We start from the raw sequence: 19,139 nt of genomic DNA on the forward strand, positions 1-19,139 counted from the left end.
GACTCCGCTCCCAGCCGAGAGCCAGCTGGAAGCCGAGCCAGTTTCCGCAGCCCGAGCCCGGGGCCCCCTCCCCGGAGGGAAGACTGAGTCAGGACGCTGCGCTCCCTCCTGGGACCAGCGCTCTCAGAAATCACATGCTGATTTCTGGAAATCTGGGCTTTCCCCCCGAGTGCGGAGGTTTAAGAAGGATGTGGGGGGTTGGGGGACCCAGCTCCGCCAAGCGGCTCCCGGGAAGGGGGATTCTAAGTCAATCAAAGAGAAAGAGGGGCAGCCGGCGCCCCCTTACCGCGGTGGTAGCGTTGGGCTTGGCCCCGTGCTGCAGCAAAACGTTGATGATGTGCGTGTGGCCCTGTTGGGCGGCTTGGTGCAAAGGCGTGTAGCCATTCTGTAGACGACGGCAGCGGCGGCGGACCCAGCAGGGGTGTGCGGGAGAAGGAAGAAAACTAGTTAGCCTTCATTTTGAATTTCTTGGTCTTATTTACACCCAAGTCGGCGCGGAGGCCTGTTTCTCTGGAGCAAGATATCACCAGCAACCCATTTTCTCAGCAGCACAACTCCCTCACACCTTATGGTCCGCTAAACAAAGAGGCTGACTTCTAAAATTAGCAAGATCAACAAACTCCAAATGGTAACTATTATTATGTTTTCACCAATTAGCATTCACAATGAATATGCTGAGCAAGGAGATATTATAATGAGGAAGAGTATTATCACAGTGACTCCTTCCCTAGGAAAAATGGGAGCATCAACTGTTGAACTCAAACTTAGGAGGATCATACAAACCAGTTTGTTCATTGTGACTTCCTGCATCACTAACCTCTGGGCTAGCTTTAGGAATTCTAAACTAGTGACAGTAAATTGCAGTCTTCTATCCCCTTCAGAAAATCTTCAGTCAAAGATGTACACACTTAACAAAAGACTTCATTGGGAGCTGAGTGGCCCACTTTCAAATAAAAACTCCTTTAAAAGTAGGTTCTTTTAAACATTCTGGTCTAAACTTTCACTTGGATGAAAGTTCTGCAACTGTGATTCGTGAAAAATTGAGGTTAGTGAGAAGCCAATCTTGCTCAGAACTCTAGTGAGTTCTAGGTGTGGTAAAGATTGGTTGCATGCGGACATCAATTCAAGCAAACTGCACTGGAATCCTTGGAGGCACAGTGAAACGGTAATAGCTGTCGTGTCCTAAGCACCCATTTTATGCCAGATATTGGACCTTATATTTATTCTCTTAATCTTTACTACCATTCTGAAAATGAGGGTGCTTGGTACACAGCAGGTGTCTTATAAATGAGTTCATGAACAAATGAGTGAATGCATGAATACTTGTCTCCCTATTTCAGAGATGATGAAACTGAAAATAACGGGGCTAAGTAATTTGTTCACAGTCATTCTAGGTTCAGATCCGAGGTAGAAGATCATGAAGACAATGACCATCAGATTACTTTTTTATTGTCTCCCTGCCTCACCCCTGATAAAAATGTATCTGTATATGTCACACCCCAGGGTCCTGGGCTCTAAGTTCTGAGTAGCCCATTCATACCTTAAACGTTTAAGAGTATACATCCCCTATTTCCAGTGTCACTACCTCTTCATGACCAACATTTGCTTCTCCCGTCTACATGAAGTGACTATCCCTATGCTGTTAAAAAGAAAACTACGGGCCCAAAATAGAGTCACAAATGCCAGGCAACCCCACCACATTGGGGCTTAACACCTAACCTAACAGAAGCTTCAACCTCCCCAGAAATGTCGTCTTAATCGGTCAGTCAGGAATTTTCTGGTCAGCACCAAGGGGATAATCTGCCACGTGGGGCCCCTGCATACAAGGAAGATGAGGTAGTCTGCCACTGAGACCCCTTTTGTCTGCCACACATAGGTTACCTTTTTTTTTTTTTTTTTTTTTACGACTGCCTTGTTCAGCATTTAAAAACCCTTCCCTTTCTGTCTTCCTTGGGAACTCCTCCCTACTTGCTAGATGGATGCCACCCTTCATGAATCATTCAGTAAGGCCAAGTAGAGCTTTAAAATTTACTTGACTTAAAAGACTTTTAAAAAAGCACCGCACAGGGTGCCACTTGATCCCGTCTGTGCTCTCACTTGGGCCTTTCCATCCATGGGGATGTACCGTATGTGTGAGAGTCTGTCTGAGGATCTCTCAGACTGGAATGTCATCAGCTCAGCCTTGTCTGCTATATATCCCTGTAATGGGATGACTCCAGGAAACCTGGAACTATAAATCAACTTCAGGGACTCTGAAAACATAGCTGTTACAGGCACTCTGCTCTCAAATCAGGCAATCCATGGATATTTCAGGAGCATAAAATAAGTAATATTTCTTTTCTTAAAAATTTTTTTTCCTTTCCATTGTGTTTATAAATACTACACTGAAGTTTTACAAACTTTTCCAAATTTTTATACCAAGTGATGAATGTTTGAAGAGTAAAGGAAATACACATATTTTCATAGCAACAAAACAATTTGTAGTAACTATGGTTACATATGAGATGTGAGGAAGAAAACTAAATTTCTTCTCCAAAAGTGTCATTCTATGTGAAAACATTCTGAAGTGTTTATTAAAAGACTGTCCTTGGAGGTATGGATCAATCCACTCCTCTGAAGATATATGAAAAGATACTTCCAATTGCAAGTAAAATCTACATAGTTCACTTTTTAAAAACCTTGAAAGTTAAACTGAGATTTTTCTCCAGATGTCCATTTGAATGCAGATCAAACCCGAGGGAGACAAATGATGCTATCCAGACCACATGTTTGGCTTCTCAATATTATAACTATTTCAACAAACACCTAAGATAAAAATATAGTAAATATTTTCAAGTTCTGCCAAAATCTCATTGCATTGCTGCATTAGGCCTTACAAGAGAATACCTGGATTCCAAAAGTCTTTCGTGTAGTACTTGTATGTGAACTGACTCAGCCAAAATGGTATTACACATTAATGCCTGAGGGAGACCTCATGTTGGAGCTTTCAAATATGTCTCCAAGTACAGTTTTATGAGAACTCAAGAACTGCTCAGAAACTAGGCAGTCACCATTCTTGCTCAAGTCAGATTAGAAGTTTTGTATCTCAAATGTTAATAGTACAATTTTAAAAATAACTTTAATTCACTTACAAATATACTTATGTATAGACATGCTTTTGTTTATGCTTCAAAGAGGATATGAAAAAGCTAACTTCTGAAATTTGTTGTTTCTAATTAGTATCATCTTGAATGATGACTGAAAAATCCTGAATGTGCTCACAGTAATTTACTTGCGCCTACTCACATAGCTGAAAATTAGGGATCTGTGATACATAAACGATGCAATTACATACATTTTTGGACTAAAAACATTGGAGCTCCTAGGTTACACTATGCATAGTACCAATATTTTACCCATTTCTCTTCCCTTGAAATAATCTGAATGTACTGAAGTGTGGTGTTATGTTCCCATCATGCTTTGCAGGATAGAACCCTTCAGATTACAGTGTGAAACATACTCAGCTCTACATTATCCTTGAAAACTCCCAGCCCAGGCTTACATATTACTGCCTCACTGAGCACGACCACGTGGTATCCCAAATGTGACAGAGTTCATTAAAATGAAAGGCAGGCAGTCCAGGCGGCCTAATTGTATTTTCTCACTACGGGATGAAGGCTGGGGGAAGGGGGTCAAGGCTCTGAAACAAGGTAAAGGAAATTGGCCTGAACATCAAGATGTTCTTGCTGGCATCTATTGCATCCTGCAGCGAATTGTTAAATCGCTGTCAGCTACTTGAACTTCCTAACAGAAGTAGTTCTGAAGCTGACCTACATGGCTGTCAAAGGTTATTAAAAAGAAAAGTCTCAAACAATTGCACAAAGCTTCATGGCTTATTCAAAATCACTAGAAGCACTAAAAGGAAAATATGTAACTATGGTGAGCTAGTGAAGTGTCCCTATGGCTGAACCAATGGCTTACAGAAAACAGAAATGAGTACAAGTATTTTACCTTGGTTTTTGCATTGACATTTGCTCCCTGCTTCAGAAGGAAGTTGACCATTTTCACGTTTCCATAGTGACAGGCCACAATTAAAGGAGTGTAACCAAGCTATAAAGAATAATAAATAAATTACTACTCCAGTGGTTAAAACTGAAGGGGAGAGGGATTAGGGAGAACTTCAGTTCTGGCAGGATTGGTAGAAATTCTATTTGCTTGTACAGATATTACTTAGCAGATGATATATACATCCTATGGATATAGAGATGGACAGGAGCAGACCCCTGAGCACAGGAACTTAATGCAGCACAGGAGATCCATCACTGGGCAACTTAATCTGACAAAGAGCTAAGAGAAAGACACAAATAATAGGCTCTGAAAACACGGAAGAGAGACTGAGTCTAATAGGATCCAGAGGAGATGCACAGAAAACACAGAATTTTTTGTTTTTGCTCACCTATGAGAATAAGATGAGTTCGTAGAATTTAATGACATAGAGAGAGAAAAGCTGTTTATAAATCAAGGACATGGAGGCAAGCAGGCACAGGAGAAAGGAAGTCATTTTGCCTAACAGATGTGATGAGGCTGCTGCTGCTGCTGCTGCTAAGTCGCTTCAGTTGTGTCCGACTCTATGCGACCCCACAGACGGCAGCCCACCAGGCTCCCCCGTCCCTGGGATTCTCCAGGCAAGAACACTGGAGTGGGTTGCCATTTCCTTCTCCGATGCATGAAAGTGAAAAGTGAAAGTGAAGTCGCTCAGCCATGTCCGACTCTTCTCGACCCCATGGACTGAAGCCCACCAGGCTCCTCCATCCATGGGATTTTCCAGGCAACAATACTGGAGTGGGGTGCCATTGCCTTCTCTGATGTGATGAGGGGGAGAGGGTAAACTTAAGCCTGCAAAGTTGGAATCCTTTGGTATCTTTTGCTATCCATTTTGACTTGATTCCAGTAAAAATGGAGAACCATTAAATATTTGTGAGCAGAGAGAGCCACAGTTGAATCAGAATGGCCATCTGAAGAGGCAGGGACTTGGACTTCGGGTGACATGAATGCGGGCTACTGGGAATCATCCAGGTTAGAACCTGTCCCGATATCAACAGTGATTGGCTTTACCTTTGTGTGCGCATCCTGGTCAGCCCCATGCTTGGTGAGAATATCAGCGACATTCACTTTATCTTCCTGGGCTGCAAGGTGTAAAGATGTGAGTCCACTCTATGGAGAGAATGAAAGCAAAGGGGTACATTTGAAGAAGAAAATACACAGTAGCATCTATAATAGCATGTAGTGAAAAAAATCCTGGAAAATTCAGAACTGCTCCCTAGAAACTGCATCTTTTGATATCTAAAACAAACCCTCCAAATGAATATAACTTTCCATCAAAGACATGCTCTCTAAGCTAATCAACACTGCCCTCAAATTACATTTTCTGTATTGGATACTTATATTATGATGCAAGACTTTAAAATAACCCAGCTAATAAGCTTCCAAACAACATTCATTTCAAACCCATTCTGATTCTCCTGCTGAATCTATTTATTCACTTGAATAATTGATCAACCAATTACTGCTGCTGCTGCTAAGTCATTTCAGTCACATCCGACTCTGTGCGACCCCACAGACTGCAGCCCACCAGGCTCTCCGTCCCTGGGATTCTCCAGGCAAGAACACTGGAGTGGCTTGCCATTTCCTTCTCCAATGCATGAAAGTGAAAAGTGAAAGTGAAGTCGCTCAGTCGTGTCTGACTCCTCTCGACGCCATGGACTGCAGCCTACCAGGCCCCTCCGTCCATGGGATCTTCCAGGCAAGAGTACTGGAGTGGGTTGCCATTGCCTTCTCCGAAACCAATTACTACTTCTACTTTATAACTGCAGCAATAATGTATATTTTCATCAATAAAACATCACATCAATGTAAAAAACATCCAGAGTTACAGGAAATGAGTTCAGAATAAATTTCTCCAGCACCCAAAGACAGAATACTATTTTAGGGATTTACCTAAGTGCTAAATAGTGACCCGATCACTCATATATCACACCATATATTTGGCCAGTTATATGTAAATTTCCTGGCATATGTACATCAAGTAATTATTTTAAGTAATTAGGCATGCAAATAAAGTACAGTTAAGAATTAATGAAAGAATAGAGAAAGGAAGGAAAAGTGATTTATTCAGTCAGTGCCACAATCTGACAGCCTCACTACATATGCAAGTATCTCCCATCAAGCAAAACTGAAATTTAAAGGGTATCTTTAAAACCTAAATCACTTGTACGTTTAAAACGTGTTTTTTGAGTACCCCTCATATGCCAGGAAGTGTCCTAGACACTTGAATACATCAGTGAACAAAAGCCTCTGCCCTTTTAGAACTTACATTCCAGCTAACAGGATATTTATACCACATGTTCATCTCCTGCTGTTATTGTTCAAACACCTAGTGTATTTCTCCTCTCCCGGTGCATCTTGCATCTGCATGCTGCGGTATCCTACTTGTCCTCTGAGTTGGCACGCCCACTCCCCGAGTTCATAGCCAATCAAAGCGTCTCAACCATGGCCTGCAGGCCAGCTCTCCTACAGTCTGCTTGGGTTGAGAAATCTAAACCATGTTCTTCATGCTCTCTAGCCATGGTGTTACTTCTATAAACTGACAAGTTCTCTGACCTTTAAAAAATCTAAGTAGTATTTATAGAGGAAAAAAAAAGAAAAAGATTCTCCAACTAGGAAAGGGCTTTATGTTTAAGAGTCTGAGGCCTTTTAATTCTTAGAGTTCTGGCTGAGCTCAGCTTTGAGTTTCATAAACCATAAGAATGAGATGGAAGATACACCCTTCTACATTAAAATGTTATCATTCCTAAACAAATAGTATATAGTCCTAAAGTATAAACATTATGAATATTAGGACAAAGTAGATTTTTCTTCATACTGTTATTCTCTATATTAAAATAGAAAACAAAATTATTTCTCCTTAGAAATAATCAGTCTTTTAAAAATGTTACTGAAGTGATCATTAAATGAAGTAATCATCAGATGTCTCAAAGGCATCTTTAATGGCATTTCAAATGTACATGCTGATTTCTACATTATTTGCAGAATGGATTTTTTACAATATAAGATGGCAAACTAACAACCAGTGTTAAAATCCTCTACAGTTTATTATGGTAAATTTTCATGCCTAAATTATGTAAACCTTCCTAATAAATTAAGAAAACAGAAAATGTTGAAAGAGTTCTTTTCAAAAAAAAAAATAATCTATTTTAAAAAAAAGTAATCTATTTCCTAAGATGTACTGGCAGACTCTACAATTGGTTGCTTTATTAGATGGGTGATTGGATAAGGAATGAAATATCTATTTCTGTATTATGGTTCTTATTAAGGAATAGTCACTTAGAGCATATTAGTTGATTTTAGTTGACCTTTCTTTTTGGTCACACTGAGTGGCATGAGAGATCTTAGTTCTCAAACCAGGGATTGAACCCATGCGCCCTTCAGTGGAAGCATGGATTCTTAACCACCAGACCACCAGGAAGTCCCTGACTTTAGTTGGTCTTAAATAGATAAAGAATATATGTAGTTTTAAAAAGCAATGGGAAATTTATTATCAGCTTTGCTTATTATCTAAGATACCTTCACAGTTGCATTTTCCTATATTTATTTCATATAAATTTATTATTATAATTTATAATATAAATAACACCAACCAAAAGGCAAGATTATATTTTTCGATATCATAGTTATTCAGATATATCTTAACATATTTACTGAAGTTTTACTCCAGTAACAAATACATCATCATTGATCTTTAGGAAATCACCCAATATTGAAATCATGTTATATAGTTAACATAAATACTTTGTGGTTCAAATGGAATATTTTTCTCCATTGCTGAGTGGAGAAAATATTCAAAAATACTCACTAAGTATTTGTTGACTGCTAAAATTGTCTCAAAAGAAGTAATATGTTTAAAAGAATACCATCAGGGAGGACATAGCAAACTGATTCTACATATATGTGTGTGCCATTTTTATGAATTAAAAATTACCCCATCAGAAGCACAGTGTGATCAGTTTCATGAAATGTCAATTCTACTCAAATTTTTGCATGATTCGTTAATGGATTTCTTGTGTTTATTTTCAAATGAAGATTTGTTTTTAATGGACAATAAACATATGACTCATTTGTGTACTGATGTAAAATGAAATATTCTACCACTGGTTTCATGATGAGACTGTCCCCAGGGAGCTCACAGACCACCTGAGTCCCATGATTTTAACAATCACAAGGAAATCCACGCCCCAGACTTTAAGGATTGTCTGGCTGACACATTGAATTTCACCGTAAAGCGTCATCATGTTCATTCTTGTTAAAAATGCAAATATCTTTTGGAGGGTTAAGCCTATAATTAGTCTCACCATACTTTAAAAAAGGATCTCTGAGGCCTTTTGATAGAGAAGAGAGAAATGCATAAGGGCAAGGAATGTACTGGAACACTTCTGAGTGATTAAGGCACAGAACAGGACTCTGGAGGCAGTCAAGACAACCTGTCTTTTTCACAGCTCTTTCTAAAGGACATAAGCTACATAACCTATTTACAAATATTACGACCAACTTATAATTGAGTCTCCAAAAGTAATAATTAACTCAACAGTGAGATGTGGAAAGTATCTTATTTGTTTATTTGTGGGAAATTCTAAGAAACTTAACTTTCACTAAACCCACACCATGTGTTAAAAAAAAGCATCAGAAGATGTAAACAATGAGCTAACTTATAAACAGGCTCCAATATTTTTGTTTCTCAGCAGCTGGTTCCAATGGAGTACAAAGAAGTGTTAAAAAAAAAAGATAAGATACATAAATAGACAGGGTTATAGATATATATGGAGAAAGACTGGCATGTACTTGCAAAAATTTTAATATATTTTTCCGACATGTCCCTGACTTGTTCTATTATAGTTAATACACTTGTCCACAAAGGCTATTCTCTGGAGAGATGCTTTATTAAAAACACTGATTCTCTGACCACCACCATAACCACCCAAGCTAAGCAGAAATCATCATTTTACTGAGTTCCCCGCTACTGATCAACAGGTGCCTCTGATGCTCAGCCCCGCTGAGAATGACTTGGGTGGCAGGCACAGAACAACAGCTTAGAAGCAAGTGTTTGGACTGGGCCCCAGATGAAACAGCCAACTCTCCTCTCTCTCTGGAATCTGGAAGTAGGGCCAGCAGGTTCTATAGCAATCTGGACAGCTGCTTGAGCTGCGGTGATACTAACTCTTGGGAGCAACAGGATAGCCTCTCTGGTCACAGACAGAGAAGCAAAGGGAGCAGGCGCACAGAGAGAGGAAAATGACACCAACTTGCCAGAAAAGTCAAGACACAACCCGACAGCCCTCCAGGCAGAGTCTGTGAGCCTCGCCCCTCACTTCCTTCTGATTTTCCAGCCCCTCATAAGCCTTGACTCCTTTGCTACCCTTGAATTCTATAAGACATCCCTGTTTCTCTCCAGTACATGCCCCCTTTTTGTTTCAAATTGTCTTAGATTGGTTTCTATTTACGTTGAAAGCAAGAGGCCAAACCGGAATACCTTGGTTGACATGTGGATATTGGCTCCCTTATCCAGAAGCAAGGTGACCATATCCGTGTGTCCCTCCTGCGAGGCCAGATGGAGTGGAGTGACTCCTTGCTTTGTCACGATGTTCGTCTCTGCTCCGTAGCTCAGGAGTGTGGAAGCTATCTGCATTTGATTCTTCTTGGCAGCAATATGTAAAGGAGTGTAGCCATTCTAAAAAAATAAAAACAAAAAAACACACCTATGTTGTAAGCTTAGCAATCGCCCTGATGTATGCCTAATGGAAATAAGATTCTTTAATCAATAGAAAAGTTAAAAAGTAAGGTTATAAGAAATCCAAATTCTTGCTCATCATAAGTTTCAGTCCAATAACTCCCAAATCTTTGCAAACCATTCTACTATATTTATAAGACAGATATAGACACAAATGCCCCAAAGCTTAGAATCTCCCCATCATAATGCTGCTCCTGAAGAACAAGCCAGATTCCTCGTCTACATCACCGTCCTTTAAATACCTGGAGATGGTTTTCATATCTCCCTTTAGTCTTCTCTTTTTCAGGTTAAATTTCCCATTCCTTCAACTATTCCTGACAGAAGCCCCATTTCTAGAGTTCTCCACTGAGGAGGACCTGCTCTGGACTGACTCTAGTTTGTTAATATACTTTAGATATGATTTTAATAACAGAATAAAACATTATTCCCATGATCTTGTTATAACACCCCTACTAATGTGCTTCTAGTTGGAGTGTACTTTTTAATCATTTAACAACTATTTAGTATGTGCCTACCATAGCCAGGCAGTGTGTGTGGTGTGGTGAAAAAGATTTCTGTTGTTATTGTTCACTCGCTAAGTCATATCCAACTCTTTGTGACCCCATGGACTGTAGCACACCAGGCCTCCCTGTCCTTCACCATCTCCAGGAGTTTGCTCAAATTCATGTCCATTGAGTCAGTGATGCTATCTAACCATCTCATCCTCTGCCACCCTCTTCTCCTTTTGCCTTCAATCTTTCCCAGCCTCAGGGTCTTTTCCAGTGAGTTGGCTCTTGGCCTCAAATGGACAAAGTATTGCTGCTTCAGCTTCAGCATCAGTCCTTCCAATGAATATTCAGGGTTGATTTTCTTTAGGATTGACTGGTTTGATATCCTTGCTATCCAAGAGACTCAGGAGTCTAAGAGTCTTCCACAGTTCCACAATTCAAAAGCATCAATTCTTTAGTGCTCAGCATTCTTTATGGTCCAACTCTCACATCTGGACATGATTACTGGAAAAACCATAACTTTGACTATATGGACTTTTGTCAGCAAAGTGATGTCTCTGCTTTATAATACTCTGTCTAGGTTTGTCCAAGTCTTCCTTCTAAGAAGCAAGAGTCTTTTAACTTTCCGGCTGCAGGCACTGTGAGAAGTGGTTTTGGAGCCCAAGAAAACAAAGTCTGTCTCTGTTTTCACTTTTCTTTCTTTTCTCTCCTGGCCATGAAGTGATGGCACCAGATGCCATGATCTTTTAAATGTTGAGTTTCAAGCCAGCTTTTCCACTCTCCTCTTTCACCTTTTCATTAAGAGGCTCTTTAGCTCCTCTTCACTTTCTACCATTAGAGTAGTATCATCTGCATTTCTGAGATTGTTGATATTTCTCCCAGAAATCTTGATTCCAGCTTGTGATTTATGCAGTCTGGCATTTCACATGATGTACTCTGCATATAAGTTAAGCATAGTGATAATATACAGCCTTGTCATACTCCTTTCATAATTTTGAACCAGTCTGTTGTTCCATGTCCAGTTCTAACTGTTGCTTCTTGACCCAAATACACATTTCTCAGGAGACAGGTAAAGTGACCTGATATTCCCATCTCTTTAAGAACGTCCAGTTTGTCGTGGTCCACACAGTCAAAAGCTTTCACATAGTCAATGAAGCAGAAGTAGAGGTTTTTTCTGGAATTCCCATGCTTTCTCCATGATCCAATGGATGTTGGCAATTTGATCTCCGGTTCTTCTGCTTTTCTAAATCCAACCTGTATATCTGGAAGCTCTAAGTTCACATACTCAAAGCCTAGCTTAAGGGATTTTGAGCATTATCTTGCTAGTATGTGAAATGAGGACAACTGTATGGCAGTTTGAACATTTTTTGGCATTGCCCTTCTTTGGGATTGGAATCAAAACTGACCTTTTCCAGTCCTGTGGCCGTGCTGAGTTTTCCAAATTTGCTAACATATTGAGTGCAGCACTTTCACAGCATCATCTTTTAGGATTTGAAATAGCTCAGCTGGAATTCCATCATTTGATGGAATTCCATCAAAGCTGGAACACATTCTAGCTTTGTTCATAGTGATACTTCCTAAGGCCCACTAGACTTCACACTCCAAGATGTCTAGCTCTAGGTGAGTGATCATACCATTGTGGTTATCTGGGTCATTGAGACCTATCTTATATATAGTTCTTCTGTGTATTCTTGCCACCTCTTCTTAATCTCTTCTGCTTCCTTTAGGTCCTTACCGCTTCTGTCCTTTATCATGACTATTCATGCATGGAATGTTTCTATGATATCTCCAGTTTTCTTAAAGAGAAGTCTCATCTTCCTCATTCTATTGTTTTCCTCTATTTCATTGCATTGTTCATTTAAGAAGGCCTTCTTATCTCTCCTTGCTCTTCTCAGAAACTCTCCATTCAGTTAGGTATATTTCTCCCATTTTCCCTTGCCTTTCACTTCTCTTCTTTCCTCAGCAATTTGTAAAGCCCTCTCAGACAACTATTTTGCCTTCTTGCATTTCCTTTTCTATGGAATGGTTATGGTCATGGCCTCCTGTACAATATTATGGGCCTCAGTCCATAGTTCCTCAGGTACTCTGTCTACTAGATCGAATCTCTTGAATTTACTCATCATCTCCGCTATATATTAATAAGGGGTTTGATTTAGGTTAGATCTGAACGGCCTAGTGGCTTTCCCTACTTTCTTTAATTTAAACAATAAAATCAGCTTATATTAATCTTGTGGTCAATCTTGTGGTCAATTAAAATCCTCAACCTCCTTTTTGTCTCTAAAAGCTACTCAAAGGTAGAAACATGAGGCTACTACCAGAAACCAGAGGAAGTCAGACTTTGCTTATAACAGCCTAAGTTTAAGCCTCACACTTGGTTAAAAGGACAAACAGATTAACAAAACTCTGGGACAAGTGTCAGTCTGGAACCTACACTGTTTCCTTTCCTTTTCTTTGTCAATTCTGGTAGAATTTTTCATGAAAAACATGTGGTGGAAACTAAAAGCGGTGACTTGCCATTAATTGGGAGACACTGAAGGGAAGCACAGCATACTGACGAAGTGCTTCTTATGAGATTCCTGAAGTCTAACTGCAAAGTGTCCCGAAAAATGAAAAGGGGCTTTGAGAATTTAAAAGGCCTTCTGTGTGGTCATGAAATCTGGATCCTCACACAGCCCTACGTTATCCCACTGTCTCCTTCTCTCCAAGTCAACAGAAGCATTTTTCAGATCCAATGAACATTTCCCTCTGAGCTGCTCGGGAAATTCAGCAGCTCTTCCTGGAAGCCTTCTCACAGGTCCCTTACGTTCCACATGATCTAGAACACTGCACTCGAACCATGGGCTCTACTGGATAAAAGGGCACAGAGATTATTGTGGACCCTATCAGTTTACACATTTCTTTCTTTTTTTTTGCAGTGGGCTTTCTTTCTTCAGCCCCAACTCTCCCCAGTCCTGTAGCACAGACTACCAAAGCTAAGCAAAGTATCAGTAAACCTACCAAGGTTAGGTAAAATCCGGGACTCATGTAGAGAAGGACAGAGAGGTTTTAAAAAATTAAAAAAAAACAACATAAGAGATCAAAGAGAATGCTAAGTTGTAGCAATATAAGAGGTCTGACTGTCCAGCAGATACTTAACCTGGTAGTCTGAAGAGCCCTCCTAACTCCATATAGAGTCAAATTTGGGGGAACCAAATAAAAACAACAAACCCAATGAAGACTAAGAAAGGATTCTGGAGTTTGCTAGAAAGAAGCAAAGAGGTTCCAGGCTCCCAGGGACTGTGTATGTGTGTGACAGGCGGGGTGGGTGGGGGATGGATGGGGTGGGGTGGGGGGTGGATGGGGTTTGGGGGCGGTTAGGGCGCTGTAGTGAGCAGTGTCGAGAGTGGCAGCAGGGCTGGGGTCCGCCCACTGGCAGGCTCTTGGAGCAGCCTCAGAGCTATATGTGTGTGTGTGTGTGTGTGTGTGTGGCAGGCGGGGTGGGGTGGGGTGGGGGATGGATGGGGTGGGGTGAGGTGGGGTGGGGTCGGGGGATGGATGGGGTTTGGGGGCAGTTAGGGCGCTGTAGTGAGCAGAGTGTCGAGAGTGGAAGCAGGGCTGGGGTCCACCCACTGGCAGGCTCTTGGAGCAGCCTCAGAGCTACAGGAGTCATGCTCCCTGACAAGCTGGGGCAGGCGAGCAGAAGACACTAGAGGAGCCTCTGAAATCCGCCCACTGCAAACCCTGGAGCAGACGCTGCTCTCCCTAGTCTTAGGGACTCTGTATGTTTGCTCCTGAGTAAGGACCACACTTTGTCCGGTGAGAGATCAAGGCTATATTTGTCTCTTTAGAAAAACCATACACAGTATAAGTTAGGTCTTCTCTCCCTGGTAGATTGAGAGTCTTGTAGGGGGAGAACATCCATTTTAGTTTTACAACAACCCTTTCTTTATACATATTAAGAGTTCAGATAAAGAGTTGTGTTGGGTATTGACAAAGTCTTTCATATCTTTGTTTAAAATGTTCAGCCTAGAAAGTTAATGGAAAAAACACTGGGATGTTAAATGAGCAGGTATTTTTTATTCCATTGGGATAGTTGCTCAGTCTTCATTCTTTCATTAAAATTTATTGAGAACCTACATAATCGTGTATGAGACACCTCAGAGACATACAAATATGAATACAACATGATTACTGTCCTCAAATAGTTTATAGTCTAGTAAGAAGAAAGACATTTTATGACAAATGCAGAATTGATGACATTATAGAGAAAAGGAGTTATAAATAAGAATAGTATGTGCAATAATAAAATATGTCCTGCTCTTTTGATAAACATCACAAGCTATATATTTGTAACAATAAAATATGTATATACATATTTACACATACACATATAGGCACATATGTAGGTATGGGTACAAAGTTTAAGTATTTGTAATAGTTTATCATATATAACATTTTTATATACAAAATATTATACAAAATCAACTTCTAAATAGAGTATTCCACTTTATTACACATGTATAATGTATATAGACATGTAAGTATATATGTACATGTTGCTACACCAGAAGAGGGATACGTCTCTCTCTAATGCTTTGGGATACAATAGACCTCGTAGTTAAGAGCTGGCTCTAAAGTCCGACTGTCTGAGATCAAATCCTAGCTCTGTCAATTCTTAGTCATGTAACTTTGGACTTGCAAACTAACCTATTTAAATCTCACTTCCTCATCTGTAAAATCGAATTACCCTCCTCTCACAGGATCATTATGAAAGTAAACGAGATATTGCACGTAAAGTCTTTGGCATATAGGTAGTAACAGCTGTGGCTCTACTATGTCATCTAATATAGCATGAATATTTTTCTACCACAATAAATAGTTTCTTTTTAAATAAACAAACTCTGACATGTTTTCAATATATGTCTGCTGAATGAATAAATGCAGCAGACAATAATGACGTTAGGTGTTATGTGACATTCATGTGTACTTTCAGTGTAATAAAGAGGCAGCTCAAATGATAGAAACATCATCCCAAGGTTCAAATCTTAGTTGGAGCTCTTTTATGAGTTGCTGCTATACATACTTCCAAAATGCATTCCTAGACTAGAAATTTAAAAGGATGTATGCTATAGTTAACAAGAATGCAACATCTAAAAACCAAAGAGCATTTCATAGAGCACAATGAAAATTCTGAGTCAGAAAAAATGAGCAAATAAAAGGGTGGGTGTACCACATTTGGTTTATACGAGAAAAGAAAAAACCTGAACTTATGTCAAAACTCATACTTCTGAGTCTAAAACACGGAGTCCTGGCAGTAAGAGTCATCTTTCCTGGCTCCTGGGCACATCTCCTTAATTTTTGCTGACTTGTAAAAAATTTTAAAAGGTTTTGTGGAATCAAATGGAAGGGGAAAAATGTTAATACCAAAAGCTACTATCAGTACTAGTTGCAGTTATAACAATACCGTATGTTTAAAAACCAGTTCCCATGTGCTGTCAGATCAGTTACATCCTACACCTGTAAGCCCTTTCTGTGGTCCTCACCTTGGCCATGGCGTGAGGGGAAGCACCCTTCTCCAGTAACAGCAGCGCCACCTTCTGGTTGTCATAGTGAGCAGCAACATGGAGCGGGGTAAGGCCATTCTGTAAAGGGTGTGTTTAAGTTTCAGTATTAATAAATTAGCATTAGCTGCTGTAAAGCTGCCAGGATGCATGGAAAATGATACCGATTAAGTTCATGTTAATGCATTAATATAGTCAATAGGAAAAAATCAAAGTAAATATCTCATGATTTTCAGGTTAGAAATGTAACTAAAACTGAAAATGAGCAGTTGAGCTTACAATTAACACAGAGCATCTGGATTCCACCATAAAAAAATGTCTAAAATGCCATGTAAGAATTATTACATTAACATTGCAAGGATTCTTTCTAATATAGAGAAGTTCTGGACCCTGTTGTTAAATCAACACACGTTTGAGACACAGCCTTTTTAAATACCTTCAGAATCGGTATGTATGTGGATAGGTCACAGATAGACACCTGCATCATGTCTATTTGGCATAGATTCAACAATTACATTGATATTTCTTTCAGAAGACTGAGAAAAATATCTTGAAACAGCGATCCCCCAAGTTTTGAAATTAACCGAGTTATAGGCTAAGAACAAACATGCATTACTGAAAGCTTTTACCTTCCCCGCAGAATCTGCGGCAGCACGGCGTTGCAAGAGAAGTTTTGCCACATCCAGGCTCCCATACTTGGCAGCTACGTGCAAGGGGGTAAAACCCTTCTGAAAATGGGAAGAACAAAAGTAAAATGTAGCATTTGTCTTTGTGACTGCTAACAAAATCCTTTTAACAAAACCTATTAAGCAAACTATGTTGATTCTCCACTTGGGAAAAATACTGGAAACATTAAATCTGTTAGTCATAAATGAGGACTAGAATAAGGAATGAAATTTAACAAGCAAGAGTTTGGCTTGACAGACTTGACAAAAGAAATCTTATTTTGAGGGCTTCGAGACTGAAATTGGACCTTATAGGCTTGGAATGTGCAAGGGTCAGTAAAATGGCTCTGATCTGTGAGTGGAAAAAAAAAAATCCTGTATTTTTCTTACCTCTAAAATTAACAGGATTAAAACAATAGTGCCTTCTGTCCAGACTCTTTTTTCCTATTCTTTTTATAATACCTGAATTCCAAATTTCTTCATTTAAGGTTTAGGGTATTTTAGCAGTCATGATAAAAAAACAAGTGATTTGTGATTCAGTTGATTGCATTTTCTGCAGAAATAGCAAGATAAATGGTGGACAGAACAAAAAGTGTTCACCTTAAAAACCACCTCTCCTCCTGAATGTTATCCCTTTTCTCAGAAGACCCACACTTTATCTAATACCTTTTGGAAAATACGCTTTACTTCTGGCATTCTATTGAGCTGATTAACACCAGACTAACTGTTGCTTTCCTACACGTTTGTATATACAGATTCAATGTCTTGTGTGCCTAATCCACGTCACTCTGTAATTAGCAGTGTGTTACAAATATAGCCAAGTTCCTGGACTCAGATCTCTAGGATGGCACAGCTCCTACATCATGATCTCAAATCCATCCTATTGGCCAGACAGTCTAACCACATGCTCTTTTGGCACTGGGGTGGGCGTGGGAGGACTCTAAAGCTGACCAGGGCTTGCAAAACACACACAACAAACATGCCTGGGTTAAGTGGTCTAAGATATGCTCTATCCTCCAGAGCACTTAGGCCCTCAGAATACAGAATACAGAACATCCCTCAAGAAACAACACTGCTTTCTCACGGTATCACTATACAAATTATTTTTAAGATGTCTTTTTTTCTTTTTGCTTTTTTTGAACCTTAGGTACTAGTTAGTCTTTGGAGGAAAGTAAATCTGCTTTTTGCAAGTGTGGGAAGAATATAAGAAATCCATTTAAGCCAACGTATGTTATTAATACTCTCCTCCCTACACACAATGACCGGGGTGACCCCCAGGGTGAAGTATAAACCACGTGGTAAAGAAGAAAAAAAATAAACTTTTATCCTTAAAGTCTTGCTGGAATAGTGATCCAGCCCCTTTATAAATTTGGAAACTATTATTAGACAAGACTACATAGAATCTTTACTGTAGAATCACAAAATAGAGGGTGGAAAATCTCTCGAGTCACACATTTTCCTTCTTCCCCTATGTTAATCGCATCAGGATTTCACTTGCCCTCTGATATTTATAAACACTCACATAGCTTTAATAATGGAGAAGGCAATGGCACCCCACTCCAGTGCTCTTGCCTGGGAAATCCCATGGATGGAGGAGCCTGGTAGGCTGCAGTCCATGGGGTCGCTAAGAGTCAGATACAACTGAGCGACTTCACTTTCACTTTTCACTTTCATGCATTGGAGAATGAAATGGCAACCCACTCCAGTGTTCTTTCCTGGAGAATCGCAGGGACGGGGGAGCCTGGTGGGCTGCCGTCTACGGGGTCGCACAGAGTCGGACACGACTGAAGTGACTTTAATTCTAAAAATCTTTGAAAGACAAGGGACTATATTTTGTTCCCTATTTCTGTATTTTGCATATCTGAATTTCATTTATTTATCACCTTCGTCTGAGGAGACAATCACCCAACCTTTCTTGGGTTGCTATTGCTGCTATTCTTATTATTGTTATGGAGCTGACCCTTGAATAAAATGGGTTTGCACTGTGGGAGTTCACTTATATGCAGATTTTTTTCAATGGCAAATACTATGGTACTGCACAGTCTGCATCTGGCTGAATCAGTGGCACCCCACTCCAGTACTCTTGCCTGGAAAATCCATGGACGGAGGAGCCTAGTGGGCTGCAGTCCATGGGGTCGCTAGGAGTCGGACACGACTGAGCGACTTCACTTTCCCTTTTTACTTTCATGCATTGGAGAAGGACATGGCAACCCACTCCAGTGTTCTTGCCTGGAGAATCCCAGGGACAGAGGAGCCTAATGGGCTGCCGTCTATGGGGCTGCACAGAGTCGGACACCACTGAGCGACTTAGCAAGGCTGCACAATGGATATGGAAGAAACCAGGATACAGAGGAAGTGCGGATGTGAAGACAGACTACAAGTTACATGAATATTTTCAACTGCATGAAGCGTGGGTGCCCCAAACCTCCTCAGTGTTCAAGAATCAAACATGCTTTTTCTTGTTTATGATTTTAAAAAAATTAAAAATACTTCCAACCCTTTAGATTTCAGCATTTGAATAACTAACAGTTTCTTACATCAAAACATGTTTTGCAGTCATAGGCAACCATGTAGGTCACAATGGATAGTGGACTGCTTCTACTGCTAAGAGGACAGAAGCCACCGC

General features: G+C 40.1%; 1 protein-coding gene across 18 annotated transcripts in view; it reads right to left on the reverse strand.

Moving 5' to 3' along the window:
* Positions 1-19,139, reverse strand: part of ANK2 (ankyrin 2) — a 286,106-nt gene that overhangs the window by 95,187 nt on the left and 171,780 nt on the right. For 13 of the 18 annotated variants that reach the window (XM_070790805.1, XM_070790806.1, XM_070790804.1 and 10 more), the window contains 6 exons: positions 16,478-16,576; positions 15,831-15,929; positions 9,563-9,760; positions 5,095-5,193; positions 3,991-4,089; positions 287-385 (listed from right to left, as the gene is read on the reverse strand). In XM_070790805.1, coding sequence (XP_070646906.1) covers positions 287-385; positions 3,991-4,089; positions 5,095-5,193; positions 9,563-9,760; positions 15,831-15,929; positions 16,478-16,576 — 693 coding nt within the window. The remainder of the gene's footprint in view (positions 1-286; positions 386-3,990; positions 4,090-5,094; positions 5,194-9,562; positions 9,761-15,830; positions 15,930-16,477; positions 16,577-19,139) is intronic. The other 5 variants (XM_070790813.1, XM_070790816.1, XM_070790821.1 and 2 more) reach the window with 1 other exon arrangement.

Source organism: Bos indicus, chromosome 6 (assembly GCF_029378745.1).
Source record: "Bos indicus isolate NIAB-ARS_2022 breed Sahiwal x Tharparkar chromosome 6, NIAB-ARS_B.indTharparkar_mat_pri_1.0, whole genome shotgun sequence".
Taxonomy (NCBI): Eukaryota; Metazoa; Chordata; class Mammalia; order Artiodactyla; family Bovidae; genus Bos; species Bos indicus.